Source organism: Coregonus clupeaformis, chromosome 9, assembly GCF_020615455.1.
Source record: "Coregonus clupeaformis isolate EN_2021a chromosome 9, ASM2061545v1, whole genome shotgun sequence".
NCBI lineage: Eukaryota > Metazoa > Chordata > Actinopteri > Salmoniformes > Salmonidae > Coregonus > Coregonus clupeaformis.
Genome location: NC_059200.1, coordinates 20,538,095 through 20,559,512, shown reverse-complemented (window position 1 = coordinate 20,559,512; position 21,418 = coordinate 20,538,095). Strand labels below are relative to the sequence as shown.

Below are 21,418 nucleotides of genomic sequence, written 5' to 3'. Positions count from 1 at the left end.
GAATTGTGCTCCCTGTCTATTGGTGAGTGAGCGTTGCTCAGAGTGTTTGTTTGAAGGTCAGGCAGTAGTATTTCACTTTTCGAGTTGTAATGACCATTCGGTGCCAAAAAAACACTTGTACGTCTGGCATGTTATAAATGCTCCCAAATGCGAGAAAAGACCGATCAACAACTATTTTTCATAAACACAAATACAAACGCAATGTTTTCAACACGACAGACTAAGAAACCGTGACACATTTTCTCTGTTGGAAAATCAGGGCATTTGTTCAGTTATCTTGTTATTGCTCAGAGGCATTGAGGGCTTTGTAAGAACTGGTTCCATCGTTGTCCAGGGTTTTGGGGGACAGGGATAAGAGTGAGCTGCAGTCAGCCATGCGTACAGGCACGCCTTGCTCTCTCCAGTTTAGGGCTGGGCTGGCAGAAGGTTTGGAGCCTGTCGTCTGACAGGGCTGAGGGCACTTGAATCCAGTTACTGTGAATCCAGTTTCACAGTGCTTCTTGCCTGCAGTGGATGCAGTTTAATAACCTGATGAAAGATGGTGTCCTTTCTGAGTTAAGAAATGAACAGTGTGCCATTAAGAAGTGGCAGTTGAGGTAGATCAATGTAGTCCATGGTCGTGTTCGTAAGGGCACACTGTAATAAGATGTTTCAAAGCATTTTCTAACAGAAAACGAAAAGTAGCATTTCTTATTGGACAAGTTCAGGTACTCCCTCTCCTTTTTCTTCCATTTTGTGCCTACTGAACACAGCCCAGTATTCTGTGAATCCTGTAGGTCAAAGGTCAAAGTAATTGTTAGGCTGTAGGAAGTGGTGTAGTTCAAAGTAATTGTTACGTTGTAGGAAGTGGTGTAGTTCAAAGTAATTGTTACGTTGTAGGAAGTGGTGAAGTTTTCTGAGAGAGGTCAGTGTGAAATGGGGAGTAGGAGGGAATCAATCCAAAGCTTTAGGCTTTTGTAGGCTTAGGTGCTGTTTTATGTAGCCCATCTTTTCTGCCCTCCTGCCCTTTCACCTAGTTTCTGTGGCATCTAAATTCTGTCAGATGGCTCTTGGTGAAGTACTGCTTGCCATATAGAAGACCTTACAGACACTGCGATAGGACAATGAATCCATTGACATATTTTGTTGGTAACCATGAACCTAGCTCTGGCTTTTATAAACAATAACATTCAAGTCTTTAAAGTCTGTTAGATGACTAATGTGATGTAGATGTTGAGCGGCTTCACTGCAAGTAGATTGTATGTTTTAAATATTCGATAAAAAAAAAAAAGTATTTAAAGAATGTTAAATGGAAATATTCTAGTCTAGTCCAAGCTTAGCAATTTTATGTTCAAATACCCTGCATGTGGATTTAGGCTAGTTATCACAGTATTCGCGCGGTCTAGTCTAGTTCTGTTGTTGGTGGTTCCTTCAGCGGCGACGCTACGTTGAAGCCTGTGTTTGATCATTTGAATAGCAGCTAGCTACAGGAACTGTGCCACAGTTGTTGGTAATGTAAGGTAATTGGGAGCACTTTCCTTTTCACTCTACCGGAACGGTTTGTCAAAAACGCAGGGTCCTGCTTTACGAACACAACGGCTAGAAAGAAACAAGGTTTGGGGGGAGAGGAGAGCAAGCCGCACCGAGCATGTATTTACTAGAGATGAAGAATGGAACCTGTTTGAGAAACAACGACTGTGTGATGTATAGATTAATAAATAAAGCAGTAGTTTGGGTACACACTAGACGGACAGTTCCATGTCAGTGTTTTGGGCTGCTTGGGGCCGGGGTGTTCGCTCTTGATTAGAAACGTGACCTATTTTTTCTTTTTTTTCTTATTGCTCCCCTCTTTGGCAGTCTAGCGGGCGAGGGGTGGGTTGGGCGGCGGGATGGGCTGTGGGGGATGGGCTACGAAGCAGGAGCACACTGTCTGGTTGAGCAGTGTGTGTGTGTGTTGGGCGTTTCCTAACTTATCCCAGAATTACTTTCTCCCCGCCAGGCTCTGACTGTGGCTCTCTAGACTCACTATCAGCCCCGCTGACTCTATAGACTAGTCTCTCACCACCAGCCCCACTAATTGGTATAGTTTTGCACCTTTTGATGCATTAGGGAAATCAATCGTCACACATACAACAGCCCTGACTCACTTATGAAAATACACACACACACACAGCTGTGCGTACACACAAAAACACCAAGTGCGTTTGGCACGTACGCACAAATACCTTCCCCAATTCTGATAGAGGTTGATCCCAGGTGGTCCAATCCACTTAATTGGCAGACACAGATAAACCCCACAAAAGTACCATGGTTATAATATAAATATTCTGTCATTTTAATTGCATTTACAGAGTACTTTTCTCTGTTGTGTTTAAAATCATTACGAGATGCCAAGTCATATCTGTCAGCAAGGATAGAATCTAATTGACTTTTCCAGGTTCGGCCTGGTGGTGTAGTGTTGCCCTCCTCTCCACCTGGAATAGATTAGGTTTCTGTTTCTTATCATAATGAACGGAACAGTCCAGCAATTGCCTATTCAAACAGTAAAGGAGACGTTCAATAATTACGTATTCAGAATAGGTTGTCCCAACCTTGCCAGGGCATAAGCAAAGCACATCCAATGCTGTTTTAGTCACTGTCTGATGAGAGCTGTGCTTGTAATGATTAGAATTGAGCTTTTCAAAGACAGTCCGGCTGACATGTCACCTCGGATAAGACAAACACAGAAATGAGTTTGACTGGGGAGAGGTGGTAATTGCGATCAATAACCAAATAATAACGGGAATAAACACTAGGGCCGTCCCCAAAAACAAAAAAATACAAAAAATCTTGGTCGACTGAAAGTCGTCGGTTCTTCCGACCAATCGATTGGTTGAAATGTTAAAATGGGTATTTTTCCATATATAGACACACCCTATGTGTTTTAATTAGATCAACTATATGCATTGAGCTTGTCTGATGCTTTAAGCTTACTTTTTTATGAAATAAGGCACAAATGACTCAAGAGGGAGCCAGATATCTAGATAACCAGAAGAACAAAACTCTCCTGAAGTTGCCGGTAATAGGCTACACGAGGAGTCGGCAACCCTTCTCATGTGGATTGCCAATTTATCTTACCATTTCTACCGATCTGCATGCCAGTTATGGTTTTCATATACACATTTTGGTGGAACAGTTGCATTTAATTTATAATAGCGTCTTCATATCTCAAAATCATTGTCATGTGGTTAATCAAAATTCTATCAAAATCTAAATGAAAATGATACAAACCAAAAAAGTAACTTCTATTGCCATTGCCAAGTATGTAAAAATAACCTACATAAAGCCAACAAATAAAAACATTGCAGCCTGCAGGTAGAAAATATCCTGATAAAAATAAATATCCTATAAATCACATTGGCTACACATGGCCTGTCTCCAAGGAACTTGAAACATTGTATTAACTATTAACTCAGAGCTTGAGGCGTCACTACATACCTCCTGGTTCGATTCCAGGCTGTATCACAACCGGCCGTGATTGGGAGTCCCATAGGGTGGCGCACAATTGGCCCAGCGTCGTCCGGGTTTGGCCGGTGTAGGCCGTCATTGTAAATAAGAATTTGTTCTTAACTGACTTGCCTAGTTAAATAAAGGTAAAATAAATAAAATAAAATAAAACTTGGGTCCAGCCGAAGCTTGCACTAGCGAACTTGCCACATTGTATGAAATATTCTGGGCCCTCAGAGTTTCCCCGTGCCAGTGAGCTCCGGACAGACACAGCTGTAGGCTATTTGCGCAAGGGATAAGAAGCAGTACTTGACTTGGGCAGGAGCTCACCGGAACTGAGTACCGGCACCTCAAATTTTCTACTGCTTGAGCTCCTGTTCCTCTTGTAGAATATTAGCTCAAAGGTATTGTGGAGCTCCTGCACCTAAATGAGGCGAAGAAAACATTACTTTGAGAAGTTCCACAGCTCCTTAGTGGTGGTGTGTTAAGGCAATCAGAAATACTCTCAGACATCCCCAAATGGGCACATGAATATACCTACATTTGCACGCAGGCCATGTAGCCTATAGGCCTATTTCTATGCGTAATCAGGTGTGCTTCCTCAACATTGACAGGAGCGCGCCAAACAAAATACATTTACATTTACATTTAAGTCATTTAGCAGACGCTCTTATCCAGAGCGACTTACAAATTGGTGCATTCAACTTAGGATAGCTAGTGGGACAACCACCCTTTTTTTTTTTTGGGGGGGAGGGGGGGTGTAGAAGGATTACTGTTATACTATTTCAGGTATTCCTTAAAGAGGTAGGGTTTCAAGTGTCTCCGGAAGGTGGTCAGTGACTCCGCTGTCCTGGCGTCGTGGGGGAGCTTGTTCCACCATTGGGGTGCCAGAGCAGCGAATAGCTTTGACTGGGCTGAGCGGGAACTGTGCTTCCGTAGAGGTAGGGGGGCTAGCAGGCCAGAGGTGGATGAACGTAGTGCCCTCGTTTAGGTGTAGGGTCTGATCAGAGCCTGAAGGTAAGGAGGTGCCGTTCCCCTCACAGCTCCGTAGGCAAGCACCATGGTTTTGTAGTAGATGCGAGCTTCAACTGGAAGCCAGTGGAGTGTGCGGAGGAGCGGGGTGACATGAGAGAACTTGGGAAGGTTGCACACCAGACAAAGACAATGACTAAATTGACAAAACTTGTAAATGGAATAAAATTAACCAAAACGTATTTCTCACAAGTGTTGCAGCATAGGTTGTGCGCTCTGCAAACAAAATGTCCACTCCGACAATGAGAACGGTAAAAGACTGGAATAATAATAATATGTTGAATGCATTAACAGAAATTACCATAACCAAACAAACATTGTAGATTAGGAATTAAAGGTAAAGGCACTACTGGTGATATATGTAAGGGGGAATTGATAGACACTGACAATCAAACGCAAACAATTCACACAATGAAGTTATGAAACAATGAATGTGCACAAATTGGCGGAAGAGAGCGCATTCTGGAGAGAGAAGTGCATTGTGCATCTGGGCGCTGCATGGTCAATCCGATGCACTGGTCATGCAGCATTTGGTGATACAGCCTCTGCAGAAGTCAGGGCATTTATACTTCTTGTGCTTTGCGGAGCAGTGCAGAGCTGTGGTGAAGGAAGTTGTCAAGGAAGTGAGCTTATGTTTATAGAGGATGTACCGCCCCCACCTACCGTCAACCAATCATGACAATGCGGAGCTATACAGAGCCCTCCGCATTGTTACAACATTTTGGAGGCTCATGGCGATGCAGTACAGAGCTCGATTTGGCCTCAGCATGCCTCCAGAGGCTCCGCAATTGCGTTACACCGTCCATATGGAGCCACCGACCACATTTTCGGATCAAGCATAAGTTGGCTTTTAGTCTAGGCCTCCGCAATGGATTAGTTCACTGAGATGGGCGCAAATATATATATATATATATATATATATTTTTTTTTGCTACTGCTCGACTAAATAAATCTGTCGACCAAACAATCGACCAGTTGACTAATTGGGGTCAGCCCTAATACACACACACACACAGTGGTTGTGCTACTGCCACCAGATATGGTCAATTTCGACTATGCCTTCAAATCAATCTTCCAGTTAAGTGTTTCAGATGCAGTGGCGGCTCCTGAAAAAATTCTCAGGGGGGGCAATTTTTCTGATGATTTAGGTGACCTACACACATTTAAAAAAATATATGTCCAGCAACAACATGAAGACAGGGGCAGCATATAAGTCAATACTGATATACACATTACTTGCTTCAAAAAGGCCTCATGGTTGAATTGGAAATATGTGCACCTGAGCATAATTCACAACAAGCAAGCAGGAGCTTTTGATAGAGGCTACTGAAAACATTGATGCAAGTTATTGGTAATAAGACATTTTTATAGACTTCCATATTCTGCCCTCTTGTATAGATTTGTGAAAATGAACAGTGATAGACATTTTGCCTGAAAACAGAATTTGAAAATAATTTCTAGAAAAGGTAAACACAGCTATCTGTATGGCTTTGTAAAAATGAACAACCATATTCTGGGCAATTGTATAGATTTGGAAATATGAACAACCATATTCTGGCCAATTGTATAGATTTGTAAAAATGAACAGATTTTTTTTTTATTTTACTTAAAAAAAAATGAAAAATAACTATTTTAAACAACATCAACTGTGAACTGATTTGGGCGTGTGTGTGTTAAAGAGACAGACAGGGAGGGACAAAGAGAGAGAGAGGCTACATTACTTGTACTGAAACTGTTCTAGCTTGCTGCATGATCAAATTCAGCTGATGCGCATAGCAATGCACGTAATAGGCATTCTTGAAATGCTCACGCACCTTTTGCTGCACACCAGCCTTCTCTCCCCTCATCACACTGGCTCCATCGTAAGCTTGCGCAATGAGTTTGACTTTCTCGTCGTCGGCAAAAAGACCGTTCAGTCTCTCCAAAAGCACACTGGCGATTGAGACTGAGGTTGATTCCGAGATGGGAAGGAACTCAAAAAAGCGCTCCTGCACTTTGTGGTTGCTATCTATGTACCTCAGCACAAGCACCAGCTGTGTCTGTGTAGAAATGTCTGTGGTCTCGTCAGCTTGGATAGCTATGAAGTTCGCCGACTTCACCTCCTCCACAATATGTTCCCTCATGACCGCTAGCATACACTCCAGTAGCTCGTTTTGAATGGTCTTTGATGTTCCCTTGAAAACTTTAGCATTTTTAAGATGGTCATCAAACACCTCATCTAATTGTGCCACAAAGTTGACAAGTCCAAGAAAAATACCAGGGTTGGTGGAGCCCTCAGTTTCATCTTTGCCTCGCAAAGCTAGCCATCTTGACAGTTGTACGTGAATTGATTGACGCTGCTACCCGCTCTTTTCTTAGTTATGTTCATGGTTACTTATGTTACGTATGACGAAAGCGCGTAAGTGCAAGCCCTCCCGGAACCCATAGAGATTGTATTGAAAGCTCTGATATTTGAAAAAAAATATATTTTACATGATAGTCTATGAGAGACTCCTGGGCGATTTTCAACCTGACTGAAATCGCCCCAAAAGGGGCCCAAAAGGGGCGGGGCCATTTGAAGCACGACTTTAGCCTGATTGGACATTTAGTGGCAGATCAGACGTCTAGATTAGAACACTGATAACTACTGTTGCCGTGATATAATTGATTAGAAAAAAAATCCCTTCCTTTTCCCGTTTGGCAGTGCGTCGCCCATATCGCCCTAATGAACACACCGCCCCTGTTCAGATGACTGTTCTGAGGTTTTACTGCAGATTTCTAATGATGGAGGATGATATTTCTCAATGGAAGAATAAGATTGATTGGAAGAAGGCTTTGGGACTCAATTTGTACTGCATTATGTTATTTAATTATTCACATAAGGAATATATAAAGTTCTGATTTATTACCCCTTCGTACACCAAGAGCGACATTTTGCTTAAGCAAATGGCAGTGAGCCAACTAACCATAACATTTCAAATAGACCGGATGGATGGCATATTATCCAATCGCCCCAAATATTTCACCATCTCTTAAATGTCTTAACACCAAATTTGTTGAAACATTTACAGTGCATTCGGAAAGTATTCAGACCCCTTGACTTATTCCACATTTTGTTACGTTACAGCCTTTTTATCAAATGGATTAAATCGTTTTTTCCCCTCATCAATCTACACACAATACCCCATAATGACAAAGCAAAAACAGGTTTTTAAGAAATTTAAAAAAAAAATACATTTTACATTTTTACATTTTAGTCATTTAGCAGACGCTCTTATCCAGAGCGACTTACAGTTAGTGAGTGTTTTTTTTATTTTATTTTATTTATTTTTTACTTGCCCTCTGTGGGTTTCAAGGTAAGGTAAAAAATAAATAAAAATAAAATGAAATATTACATTTGCGTAAGTATTCAGACCCTTTACTCAGTACTGTTGAATCACCATTGGCAGCAATTACAACCTTCTTTGGTATGACGCTACAATCTTGGCACACCTGTATTTGGGGAATTTCTCCCATTTTTCTCTGCTGATCCTCTCAAACTCTGTCAGGTTGGATGGGGAGCGTCGCTGCACAGCTATTTTCAGGTCTTTCCAGAGATGTTCGATCGGGTTCAAGTCTGGGCTCTGGCTGGGCCACTCAAGGACATTCAGAGACTTGTCCCGAAGCCACTCCTGCATTGTCTTGGCTGTGTGCTTAGGGTCGTTGTCCTGTTGGAAGGTGAACTTTCGCTCCAGTCTGAGGTCTTGAGCGCTCTGGAGCAGGTTTTCATCAAGGATCTCTCTGTACTTCGCTCCGTTCGTCTTTCCCTCGATCCTGACTAGTCTCCCAATCCCTGCCACTGAAAAACATCCCCACAGCATGATACTGCCACCACCATGCTTCACCGTAGGGATGGTGCCAGGTTTCCTCCAGACGTGACGCTTGTTTCTCATGGTCTGAGAGTCCTTTAGGTGCCTTTTGGCAAACTCCAAGCGGGCTGTCATGTGCCTTTTCCTGAGGAGTGGGTTCCGTCTGGCCACTCTACCATAAAGGCCTGATTGGTGGAGTGCAGAGATGGTAGTCCTTCTGGAAGGTTCTCCCATCTCCACAGAGGAACTCTGGAGCTCTGTCAGAGTTAACATCGGGTTCTTGGTCACCTCCCTGACCAAGGCCCTTCTCCTCCGATTGCTCAGTTTGGCCAGGCGGCCAGCTCTAGTAAGAGTCTTGGTGGTTCCAAACTTCTTCCATTTTAAGAATGATGGAGGCCACTGTGTTCTTGGGGACCTTCAATGCTGCAGACATTTTTTGGTACCCTTCCCCAGATCTGTGCCTCGACACAATCCTGTCTCGGCTCTACGGACAATTCCTTCGACCTCATGGCTGGGTTTTTGGTCTGACATGCACTGTTAACTGTGGGACCTTTATATAGACAGGTGTGTGCCTTTCCAAATCATGTCAAATCAATTGCATTTACCACAGGTGGACTCCAATCTAGTTGTAGAAACGTCTCAAGGATGATCAATGGAAACAGGATGCACCTGAGCTCAATTTCGAGTCTCATAGCAAAGGATCTGAATACTTATGTAAATAAGGTATTTCTGTTTTTTATTTGTAATACATTTGCAAAAATGTCTAAACCTGTTTTTGCTTTGTTATTATGCGGTATTGTGTGTACAATGTTGAGGGGGAAAAAATATTTAATCAATTTTAGAAAAAGGCTGTAACGTAACAAAATGTGGAAAAAGTCAAGTGGTCTGAATACTTTCAGAGTGCACTGTAGATAACGTTCAATATCATGGATACTAATTGGACCCGTGTTTGAGTATTTGTCTTGCTATAACCTAAGGAGCCTATAAAACGTCTTGATAGAAAGGGGATTGCTTAGCTCATGGCTGAAGAGGGATATTATGCGAATAGTCATTGACTCTCCAGTGAAAGGTCTAATGCAGATAATGTACGCTGTATTATGGGGTTCCATGCATAACATAAAATGGCCCTTTTCCCAACATAATAGATGAATTCAAGTCAGTGTGCCGCAGCCTGCCTAGTGTCCCTTTGTCCAGGATGGTTTCTGTCTAGGCCACCATAGAAATATAATTACTAGAACGGACATTCCATTCAAGTCGATGTTCTGTGATGGGTAGGAATTATTTTTCTATACTATGCTGTCAACTCCACACGGCAGACAGACAGACACATAGACACGGGGGGAGGGGGTCCTTTTGGTTGTCATAGCGACTTACACCCCCCCCCTTCTAAGATGTATTTATTTATTTATTTGAGGAAAACATGCAGTGAGAGAGATTTTGTGTTCATTTGTTCTACTGACTTCAGGAATGGATGTCGGGTTTTGGGGAGACAAATTAAAATGGAATATTCTTGTTCTCATTGTCACAACTAGGATACATTCTTTCATTTTGAGAGATGCTGGCCCCGCTGTAAAATGATTCCCTAGCCTTAGCCCCCTAGTGTCATAACAACTAGGACATTTGGCCCATGGACTGAGTAGATAGAAACCTGTCTGGTACAGGACAGGTGGTGCAGAGCTATTGATTCAGCCTGGAGGTGTAGTAGCTTTTCTTTGTTCAGGTCTCATAGCTTTGATTCTGAACGGTGTTGAGCATCAACACATTGTCCCTCCTCAGCCTTCTGCAGCAGCCGTGGAATTCAGTATTTTTGCCGTGCTCTTCGTTTGCCCTTGACAACGAGCTTGTGCTCGGCAGACGCTTCCGACGGCGAGTCAGTGACGCTATGCTGATTATTTAATATCGCGCAAATGTTGGCCAGTCCCAAAAATATATATAATAATAATATTTATTTAAGACCAAAATGGCTGCCTAACAGATCAATTTGGGTGTATATTTCAGATGCAAGATGGCCAGATACTGTTTGACTATCCCACAGCTGTTTTACCCATCTCAAGAGGAAAAACCTGAGAAGAAGAATTGCTGCCTATCTAACAGATCGATTTGTGTCTTTATTTTTCAGATGGAAGATGGCCATACACTGTATGACTACAACGTGGGTCTGAACGACATCGTCCAGCTGCTCATTCGTTCCCAAGCGGGGGACGCTCCAGACAGTCCCCTCATCCCTCCCTCCGTCATCTCCCCTGTCGTCAGCCCCAAGGAGTGTGACACAATGCCCATGTCCTGCAGTACAGCTCTGCCACCCAACACCACAACTGGTGCAACTACCACCCCCCCCCACTCTAAGCTTACCACCGTGGCCCCAACACCTACCCCCAAACCCACCACAGTCAACAACAACACAACCACCACTGGCAACACCAGAACTACCACCAACACCAGTACAACTGCCAGTAAGAAAATGAGTAACACCAGTAAACCCAATAACAACGGAGACAAGTCTTCTTCTGGTCCACCTGCACCGCTGGAGAAGCTCGACAACCAGCCTTCAACCTCTACACGTCCCTTCCTCATAGATGCGGGCATTGGGGTGTTCAAGGTAAGAGAAAGATAACTTGCTGGATTGTGGTACCATTTTCTCTCAGGTTGATTCATTTGTTGTGGTTTGTGTACTAAAGGCTGTGGGATAATACGATATAGAATAAGAATATAATTAAGCAAAAAGGCCCGAGGGGGTGTGGACGCAACGCGTCGTGCCTGGATATAGCCGTGGTATATTGGTCATATACCACAAACCCCTGAGGTGCCTTATTGCTATTATATATAAACTGGTTACCAACGTAATTAGAACAGTAATAAAAAAATATGTGTCATACTCGTGGAATACGGTCTGATATACCACAGCTTTCAGCCAATCAGCATTCAGGGCTCGAAACACCCGTGGTCCTCTGTAGCTCAGCTGGTAGAGCACGGCGCTTGTAACGCCAAGGTAGTGGGTTCGATCCCCGGGACCACCCATACACAAAAAAAATGTATGCACGCATGACTGTAAGTCGCTTTGGATAAAAGCGTCTGCTAAATGGCATATTATATTATTATATTATATAAAGTCTGATTTACCACAGCTTTCAGCTATTCAGCATTCAGGAACCAAATGACCTAGTTTATAATACCTTTTCGCTCCGGTCCCCCTTCCAGCATTGGGGAACATCCCACGCACCCCCTGCGTGCACCACGTCTTTTTCTAAGGGCACAAGCACTGTTCATGACACAAAGTGTTCACACCCATCTTGTTGGTGCAGAGAACATTTTGCAGGTTTGAAGCTCATTTTCTTGCAATTCTATACATTTAGCCATTTCTAATGTGTATTCATGTGATATTTGAATGACTCAAACATTACAACAAAATCTATGGGCTAAAAAATAGAGCTAAAAAATTTTAGCTGACATGGGCTAGTTGATCTGGACATTTGTATGGATGTATGGATGTATGGATGGATGGATGGATGGCTGGCATAACAAGAGGAAAGCTGATGATGCACTACCCAATTCCGAAATTGCACCTTGTGCATTCTACTATTACGACTTTCAATAGTAAGTTGAAAGCCGGCCGTACTGAGTTCCAAAACAAAAAAGAACCCGCTCCCCCTGTGCCTCCCCTGCCAATCCCTTGTGCCCCACAGTTTGAAAACCACTGATATAGAATAAGATTCTGTTCATTCAATAATGGATGAGAACCAGCTGAGCGACGCCCAACAGTAAGTATGCTTGTGTCTGGAAAGGTTTCAAGCCTGACTTTCTGTCCTCTACTGTAGCTCAGTTGGTTATATAGCATTCACAATTAAGGAGATACTGACATGTTATATAGAGAGCATTCACAATTTAGGAGATACTGACATATGTTTTGTCATTCATTTCCTTGATGTCACTGGCACGCCAACAGCAAGTCAAGCGGCCTCATTTCGCCACCTTTTCCCCTTTGCATTGCTGTGGTTTGGATCCGCATGCCTGTGGTAGTTTGAATTGGCAGCCGCCTCTCAACTCCCTCAGCGTACTGTGCTCAATCTCCATAGTGACCGGCCTAACCAGACACAGGGCTCTGGAGTGTTTAGCTACTGTAGCAGGTCCAGTGGTGTGGCTGTCTGTCTATCTGACTGGCTGTCTATCTGACTGGCTGTCTGTCTATCTGACTGGCTGTCTGTCTATCTGACTGGCTGTCTGTCTGTCTATCTGACTGGCTGTCTGTCTGTCTATCTGACTGGCTGTCTGTCTGTCTATCTGACTGGCTATCTGACTGGCTGTCTGTCTATCTGACTGGCTGTCTGTCTATCTGACTGGCTTGTGTGTGCATATCCCTACTCTCCCCGAGTCACCCTTGGAGAGTGGGGTCACAGCCAGGGGAGGTCTCCCCGAGTCTCCCTTGGAGAGTGGGGTCACAGCCAGGGGAGGTGGATATGTTGTTCTGGGCCCTTATCCACAAAGAGTCTCAGTAGGAGTGCTGCTATAGGATCCGCTTAGCCTTTCAGATCATAATGAATAGGATTTATATGGACAGGGGGGGGACATGGTCATACATCAGCACTCCTGCTCTGATAAGCATTTTGAATACAGGCCCTGTACTCAAGTCTCCCTGTTGAATGATGTCTGGACAGGACTGGACCTCATCTTTTACCTCATGGTATGTTGCTCTACAGATTTAATCTCCCCTTAGAATCAGATATCAGATTCTGAAAACCTTATTACCATGGAACAAATGGTTGCTAGGAATTTCTCTTGGTATTTTTTATTGTTCATAATCACTTACAGTAAACGGTAGAGCTGACACGTTTTGATAGACATGTCCTGTTAACAGTTAACACCAAAGCCAAGCTGCAGGGGAGCGTGGGCCTAGAAATGCCAAGCAGACCCACGCTAAGAGACACACTATACCCAGAGCTCAGCCCTGAGAGAGAGCCTGCTGCTGGCGAACCACAGCGGCTGTAAAAGATATGTGCTGGAACATGGACAGGACAGTCTCTTGGCCCGAAGCTTATAGCACCATCAAGGAGATGACTGCAGCTGTGTTTTCAGTTCCTGCAGGGATCACGTACACATACACTACATGGCCAAAACTATGGATCTCGCTTTGTGCACAGGGGCATTGTCATGCTGAAATAGGAAAGGGCCTTCCCCAAACTGTTACCACAAAGTTGGAAGCACAGAATTGTCTAGAATGTCATTATATGCTGTAGCATTAAGATTTCCCTTCACTGGAACTAAGGGGCCTAGCCTGAACCATGAAAAACAGCCCCAGACCATTATTCCTCCTCCACCAAACTTTGGCACTATTTGGCACTATGCATTCGGGCAGGTAGCATTCTCCTGGCATCCGCCAAACCCAGATTAGTCTGTCGGACTGCCAGATGGTGAAGCGTGATTCATCACTCCAGAGAACGCGTTTCCACTGCTCCAGAGTCCAATGGTGGTGAGCTTTACACCACTCCAGCCGACGCTTGGCATTGCACATGGTGTTCTTAGGCTTGTGTGCGGCTGCTCGGCCATGGAAACCCATTTCATGAAGCTCCCGACAAACAGTTATTGTGCTGACGTTGCTTCCGGAGTAACTTTGGAACTCGGTAGTGAGTGTTGCAACCAAGGACAGACGATTTTTACATGCTACGTGCTTCACCACTCGGCGGTCTTGTTCTGTGAGCTTGTGTGGTTTACCACTTTGCGGCTGAGCCGTTGTTGCTCCTAAACGTTTCCACTTCACAATAACAGCACTTACAGTTGACCGGGGAAGCTCTAGCAGGGCAGAGATTTGACAACTGACTTGTTGGAAAGGTGGCATCCTATGACGGTGCCACGTTGAAAGTCAGTGAGCTCTTCAGTACGGGCCATTCTACTGCCAATGTTTGTCTATGTAGATTGCATGGCTGTGTGCTCGATTTTATACACCTGTCAGCAACGGGTGTCGCTGAAATAGCCAAATCCACTAATTTGAAGGGGTGTCCACATTCTTTTGGCCTTGTAGTGTACTAACAGGATTACTTAAACACTCAAATGTACCGGTGTGCACTCTGACTCACTGTCTAATAAATGGCATATATTACTATATTATGACTAAGGATGGAGATGAGTAAGGAGATGACTGACCAGCAAACAGGTTTACTCAGTAGAGAAAACAGACAAGGTAAGCACACCCACACATAATGAACAGGATGTAGTATATGTACTGTATGTACGTAGTGTGAACAGGAAATAGTAGCTCTATGTAAACTTCAAGTGAACAGAAACGCCCAAAAAATCTGCCTCACTTTGATACTGCTACTGATCCGGAGTACAGTAGTAATGAACTCTAGTTCCTCTATTGAACGCTAATGTTTGTTCATTATCAATTGTAGCAGGTTACTGGTGTTATTGATGTGCTACTGATTTTGGTGCGACTTGTAGGTTAAGATTTTAAATGTACCGGTATTTCTCAAACCCAGTAGTTGGCATGTGGCCCAGAGGATGTCCCTGTCAATTAGCAGTCCCTGTGGGCCTGTAGAGATGAGCATGTCCGCTTTCACTATCCATCTCCCCTGGAGCTGATGACAGAACCACATAAAAACAGCAGCCTGACCGAAGGCTCGGTCTGATTCTTATGTAGATGTGAATTAATATGGAAGGGTACAAGCTTTGTCCTTATAAACAGGCTGGTGGGTTTTGGAGACTAGGCTTGGAGTCAATTCCATTTAAATTCAGGAATTAGAATTTTATTTACTTCCTGAATTGACCCCCAAACCCCAGTGTCCCTCCCAGCCTAACCCTAACTCAGCTCTTTTTCTCAAGGCCTTTACAACAATGTCTGATACTGTATATTCTGCATGTGTACAAGGCTGAGATCTGGATTGAGATGGCCTCTTGATGCGTCCTCAGTTTGTGTTATGATGCGTAATGTAGTAAGCTAATAGAGTTAGCCGCTCAGGGTGATGTCACTGTTCTGGAATGTTCATCATCAGTTCTGGAATCTTCATCAGCGAGTTCTTCAGAGAGTGTTTGTTGACAGAGGCAAAGGGGGGACAGAGAGAACCTCCATCCACTGTAGCCATGAAACACATTGAACATTGCTATGCTCAGAGGTCCCAGACAGCCTGTAGTTGGCCTTGCCCCTCCCTGTCTCCTAGCTCTATTATGCATGTGAGCTGCTCATGTCCCGTATACAGAGGCAAGGTGACGCATTTATAGCATAGTCAAAGGTGTTTAGCTAACACTGGAGACAGCGTGACTCTCTCATTTTGTCACTAATCATTAACTAACTTTTTCTCTTATCAAAACCTTCCATTGCCCATGTAACTCAGGATTCTTTTCAGCCACTTTGTTTGTTCATGATGTCAACAAAAGTAAACATTTCTTAACATTTCATCACTATCCTTGAAATGTCCCATGAGTCTGTTGCTTAGTTTACCCACAAACCTGTTATTGCTTTCATCAGTACTCCAAGCCAGCTGCACTCTGCACATCATTTATTTTTTATTTTTTATTGTATGTGCATTTTATTCATAGTTGAAAGGTAAACTAATTTTCTGTTATTTTTCCCCTTTCAGATAAACGAGTTGGTGGACTGCAGAGACATAAGCATCGGTGCCTGGTTTGAAGCCAGCATTGACAACGTGTTACGCACCCCAAAGGGACAGAACAGCACCAGTAAAGCAGCTCCTACAGCAGGGAAAGTTGGCAGGCCTAGCAAAAGGACTAACGGCAAGCTGGAGACAGAGCCAGGCCAAGGCCAAAGCCACCTCTCCTCCTCAGACAATAATAATAATAATAATAATGGGAATAATTCTTCTTCTGCATTGAACTCTGACAGTAGTGGGTCAGGGGCTGGGCCCTCCACCTCTCAAACAGACTATACCGTCACAGACAAAGAGAAGGAGGATGTGACGTATCATATCAGATATGATGAGTAAGTTGATGCACCTGGGAAAAACGAGCACGGCTTGTCAGTGTTTTCTGACCTACTAGGCTTGCTATCGCAGATTAATATTTTCCTTTTTGTTTGCTCACTGTTTTAGAAAGGTTTAATTAAGTTTGGTGGGGTTAACCAACTGTGAGTGGTGATGGATCCAACCAGGTAAGTAAGGAGTGTGTAGATTGGGGTGCTTGGGAGTTCAGGAAGAGGTGAGATTGCATGTTATGTATGAATGAATAAATAAATTAGTGATCTAAGCCATAAAAATGGCTGTATAACATGATATGCACTTACAGTATGTAGTGATGCACCATTAGATACAGAGGAGGAGAGATTACATGCCATATAAATCGCCATAGAGAGTAGCTATCAATCTCTTCAGCCATTGGCCATATTTCAATATGATCAGTGCTTGACTTGGACAGGAGCTCACCGGAGCTGACAACTGGCACCTCACATTTTTCTACTGCTTAAGCTCCTGGTTCTCTTATAGAATATTAGTTCAAAAGTATTGTGGAGCTCCTGCACCTAAATATACACAGTACTGGCACCCAAAATGAGTGCCGGCACCTATTTCAGTCCAAGCCATATAAATCGCCATATATCTACCATGATACTTCTTGATGTAGTGCTGCACCATTAGATACAGAGGAGGAGAGATTACATGCCATATAAATCGCCATATAAATTTGGAGTCATCTTTTTCTGGTGAATTCATTCATTCAGGAGTCGTTTCCATGGTAACCGCAGAGTTCTCGGGAGCGTTGCTCTAACCGCCCCATCTCCACATTCTAATTGCTGCCTAAAATTGAGCGGCACATCTAGCATGTCACATGGAGAGGTGCATGAGGCTCTTTGCTGTGTAAACCACATACACTGCTGTTGTAGAGGAGCTATCAATCTCTTCAGCCATTGGCCATATTTCAATATGATCAATGCTTGACTTGGACAGGAGCTCACCGGAGCTGACAAATGGCACCTCACATTTTTCTACTGCTTAAGCTCCTGGTTCTCTTATAGAATATTAGTTCAAAAGTATTGTGGAGCTCCTGCACCTAAATATACACAGTACTGGCACCCAAAATGAGTGCCGGCACCTATTTCAGTCCAAGCCATATAAATCGCCATATATCTACCATGATAATTCTTGATGTAGTGCTGCACCATTGGAGTTGATTTACAGTAGCTCCATCCTCTCATTTGACCTTTAACTCAGGAAACAAAAGCTCAGGCACTAATTGAAGAGAATACTATTTCCCCAATAGCCTTGGTGAGTCAGTCAAATGGAAGTCAAAGTGCAACAGGAAGTCATTTCCTGTCTCAGAGATCTGTTAGAAAAAAGAGATAAAAATCAATTTGTCTGCAGCGTTGATCCAGGATGATGGAGTATGTTTGTTTTTAGGACCGACGCATAACTTTAATTTACACACAGTTTCTAGGCATAGAGTAATAGCCAGATGAAACGGACAAGATATAGTTCCTTGTTTTGACAAAATTCTGGATACATTCTGTCAGTTTGGTAATCTGAGATGTTGAATTACGTTTTTACTATATTTACACAACTTCCATGGCCAATCTCTAAAAACAACATTGTCAGTAGTTGGTGTTTTTAGCTAAAACCGGGACAATGACTTCAGTTTTGCATGCAATCAAAGTAGTAAACATCTGCAACGTATTAACTCACGCAATTAAGCAGAAATCACCCTACATCCTGCTGGATGGTGAAAGTTCCCCTGTGGGGACGTGAACCCACAACCCTTCGGTTCAGAGCGAACAGAAAAGGGGGTCCAGTTGGGGCAGCTTGTTTAAAAACCACAGCCCCTGATTTCTCCCTCTCTGCCTGCAGCTTATAAGGGAATGTAGAATAGAGGTGGTGGTGGTGGGGGGGGGGCTGCTAAATAACATTTGGAGTCATCTTTTTCTGGTGAATTCATTCAGAAGGAGTCATTTCCATGGTAACCGCAGAGTTCTCGGGAGCGTTGCTCTAACCGCCCCATCTCCACATTCTAATTGCTGCCTAAAATTGAGCGGCACATCTAGCATGTCACATGGAGAGGTGCATGAGGCTCTTTGCTGTGTGAACCACATACACTGCTGTTGTAGAGGAGCTATCAATCTCTTCAGCCATTGGCCAAGCACTGAGTATGATGATGGGAAATAACAATGCATATTTCATATGACCCCAAGCCAAGCAGCTTTTTTTTCTCCTCTCTCTCTCTCTCTCTCTGACTCTGATTGGTAAACGGCACAATCTGCCTTCCCAGGTTTCTGCCTGTTTGTTAGAGCCCAGAGTGGAGGGTTTTTCTGTTCTCCTTTGTGTGGTTAGGCTGAGCTTCCCAAGGTTCTTGCTGTATAATTTGATGCAGAAAAACAGCTCCTTAGAAATGAAACCGCCTGTTTCACATGGAAATCTCAGACTAATTTCCAACAAAACCGTTGCCTCAAGATAGAGAATCCTCTGCATTTTTTGGCCTGTTTTTCCATATTAACAAGCGTCTCAGATCTGGCTTATGGTCCGTCTAGCATTTGGCCCAACCAATCCATCCAACCAGATAAAAACCTGGATAGCATAAATAATACAATTATCAGATGATATGGCTCTATAAAAAGACCAGAAGGAATATATTATAGTTAATTGCTGCAGAGGCCATGCTATGTTACCCCCCTCTAATTTAGCTGCATTAATTAAACCTGGTACTTAAATGTAAGAGAGATAATTCAGTGTATTTTCATTGTGTATTTCACTATTGCTAAAGGCAGACTGAGACCAAATGCCTGCAGGTCCATTGAATTATAAACTAATACCGCTGTAGCACGTGGTAACCTTTATTGCGTGAATAGATCCAGCCAGGTGGACTGCCTGCCCCACTGTCCTCTCCATGCACTTCACTTACTATCCTACCTCCTTGTTTTCTGATTTAAATGTGATTAAACAGATCTTGAAAAAAAAAAATAGTCTCCATTTAAATCCTCAATTACAAATGAACAGAGAGGTTAACAGAATGTGATAATTTCACCCGTGATGCTGCCATGGAGTAATTACGCTCAACTAAGAACAGCCTGGCGTGTGTGTGCGTGTGTGTGTGTGTGTGTGTGTGGGGCTCCTCATCTGAACCCAGAAACCCTATCAAACCATGCAGCTTATCTGACAGCCATGGGACTTCATAGTATATCCACGGAACGATATTGGTTTTCACATCTCTGTCTGGTTGTCTACGTATGATGTTAATCACACAGTCTCTCCAGTCAACTCTCTACATTCCAGATTCTAATTTCCAGATTCTACATTCCAGATTCTAATTTCCACAATCTAAAACCCAGATTCTAAATTGCATTCTAGAATCCCTGCTTCCTGCTCCTCTGTGTGGCCCATGTTGGGGGCGACCCGGGGTGGACTCTAGTCTGTTCCCTGTGTTGTTCCCCTCTCACTCTCTCCCTCGCCACAGGACCACCGTGTGCTAAACACTGACTTCTGTTCTGTTCTCCCCCTACGGAGCCTCCTGTTACCCTCACAGTGTCCCAGCACACTGACTTGTGTTCTGTTCTCCCCCTACGGAGGCTGCTGTTAATCCGTGCCTCTAGCCTGTTACCCTCACACAGTGTCCCAGCACACTGACGACTTGAAGCCATCACTGTGTCCAAGCGTTCTTCTCTAGTATCTACTCACCTATACACCAGTCATGCTGATGGACTGAATTGTAATATTAATTCTAGTAGAATGCATAAAATACATGCACTGACAGGAAACATTAGCATAGATGTGTTAGGAAGTGGGCCCCTATGCATGCTCTCTCTCTCTCTCACACACAAACACACACACACACACACACACACATGAACACACACACACACACACACACACACACGCATATGAACTCACACACACACGTAGAGGGTGTTGCTGTGAAACATATCCTGGTCTTTCTCTCTCCCTCTGTGTGTAAAGCATCGGCCCGATGGCTATAGAGGTTCACGGAGTGTGTGTGTGTGTGGGGTACCACGGATTGATATTCAGGACATGAACATGATTATGCAGGGAGCACATGCAGGGAGAGGAGAGAGAATGTGAGGGACAATCACAGACTGAGGAGGCCGAGGCTGCGTCCCAAATAGTACTCTATTCCCTTTATAGTGCACTACTTTTGGCCAGAGCCCTAATGCAGGTCCCCTTCTAGCTAGTAGCTTCATAGTACAGCCAGTGGCGGCTAAGCCTCCTCCCTATGCTAATGTGTGTACCCCAATCTTTCATCCATTCAATGGTCAAATATATATATGTTGAAATAACAGTCAGCTTCCTCTGGTCATGATTCTGTCACCCCACCACTGTCTCATTTCTATGATGGAGGATGGGCAGAGAATATTAGCACAAAATCCTACAAAAAACGACACACTTTTCTTATGGCGATACGTACTTGACAAACTCTTTCTACATCTCTAAGCCTGTTGAATTAGTCCCAGTCCACAGTGCATATTATATTTGGTATCTGAGTGCCTGCGTGTGTGAAATACCATTTTAACCAAAGAGACGAACCCAGACCCAGTTTTCCTTGCATGAAAAAGATTAGTCACTGCCCAAGGAGACCCCAAATACTGAGATGTAGTGCCGCCGTAGTGTAGGGGAGGGGTGCTCCCTCACTTTTTTTGAATTTGAGAATAAATGGAGCAGGTAAAAAATATTTCTGGAAAATGAATTCTGATAAATTCTAGATCAATTACAGTTGAAGTCAGAAGTTTATATACACCTTAGCCAAATACATTTAAACTCAGTTTTTCACAATTCCTGACATTTAATCCTAGTAAAAAATGTCCTGTCTTAGGTCAGTTAGGATCACCACTTTATTTTAAGAATGTGAAATGTCAGAATAATAGTAGAGAGAATGATTTATTTCAGCTTTTATTTCTTTCATCACATTCCCAGTGGGTCAGAAGTTTACATACACTCAATTAGTATTTGGTAGCATTGCCTTTAAATTGTTTAACTTGGGTCAAACGTTTCGGGTAGCCTTCCACAAGCTTCCCATGATAAATTGGGTGAATTTTGGCCCATTCCTCCTGACAGAGCTGGTGTAACTGAGTCAGGTTTGTAGGCCTCCTTGCTCGCACAAGCTTTTTCAGTTCTGCCCACAAATGTTCTATAGGATTGAGGTCAGGGCTTTGTGAT

General features: G+C 43.5%; 1 protein-coding gene across 1 annotated transcript in view; it reads left to right on the top strand.

The window, feature by feature from the left end:
* LOC121573440 (E3 ubiquitin-protein ligase UHRF2-like) overlaps positions 1-21,418 on the top strand; it is a 41,384-nt gene that overhangs the window by 4,564 nt on the left and 15,402 nt on the right. The window contains exons 2-3 of the mRNA XM_041885442.2: positions 10,444-10,923; positions 15,893-16,251. Coding sequence (XP_041741376.2) covers positions 10,444-10,923; positions 15,893-16,251 — 839 coding nt within the window. The remainder of the gene's footprint in view (positions 1-10,443; positions 10,924-15,892; positions 16,252-21,418) is intronic.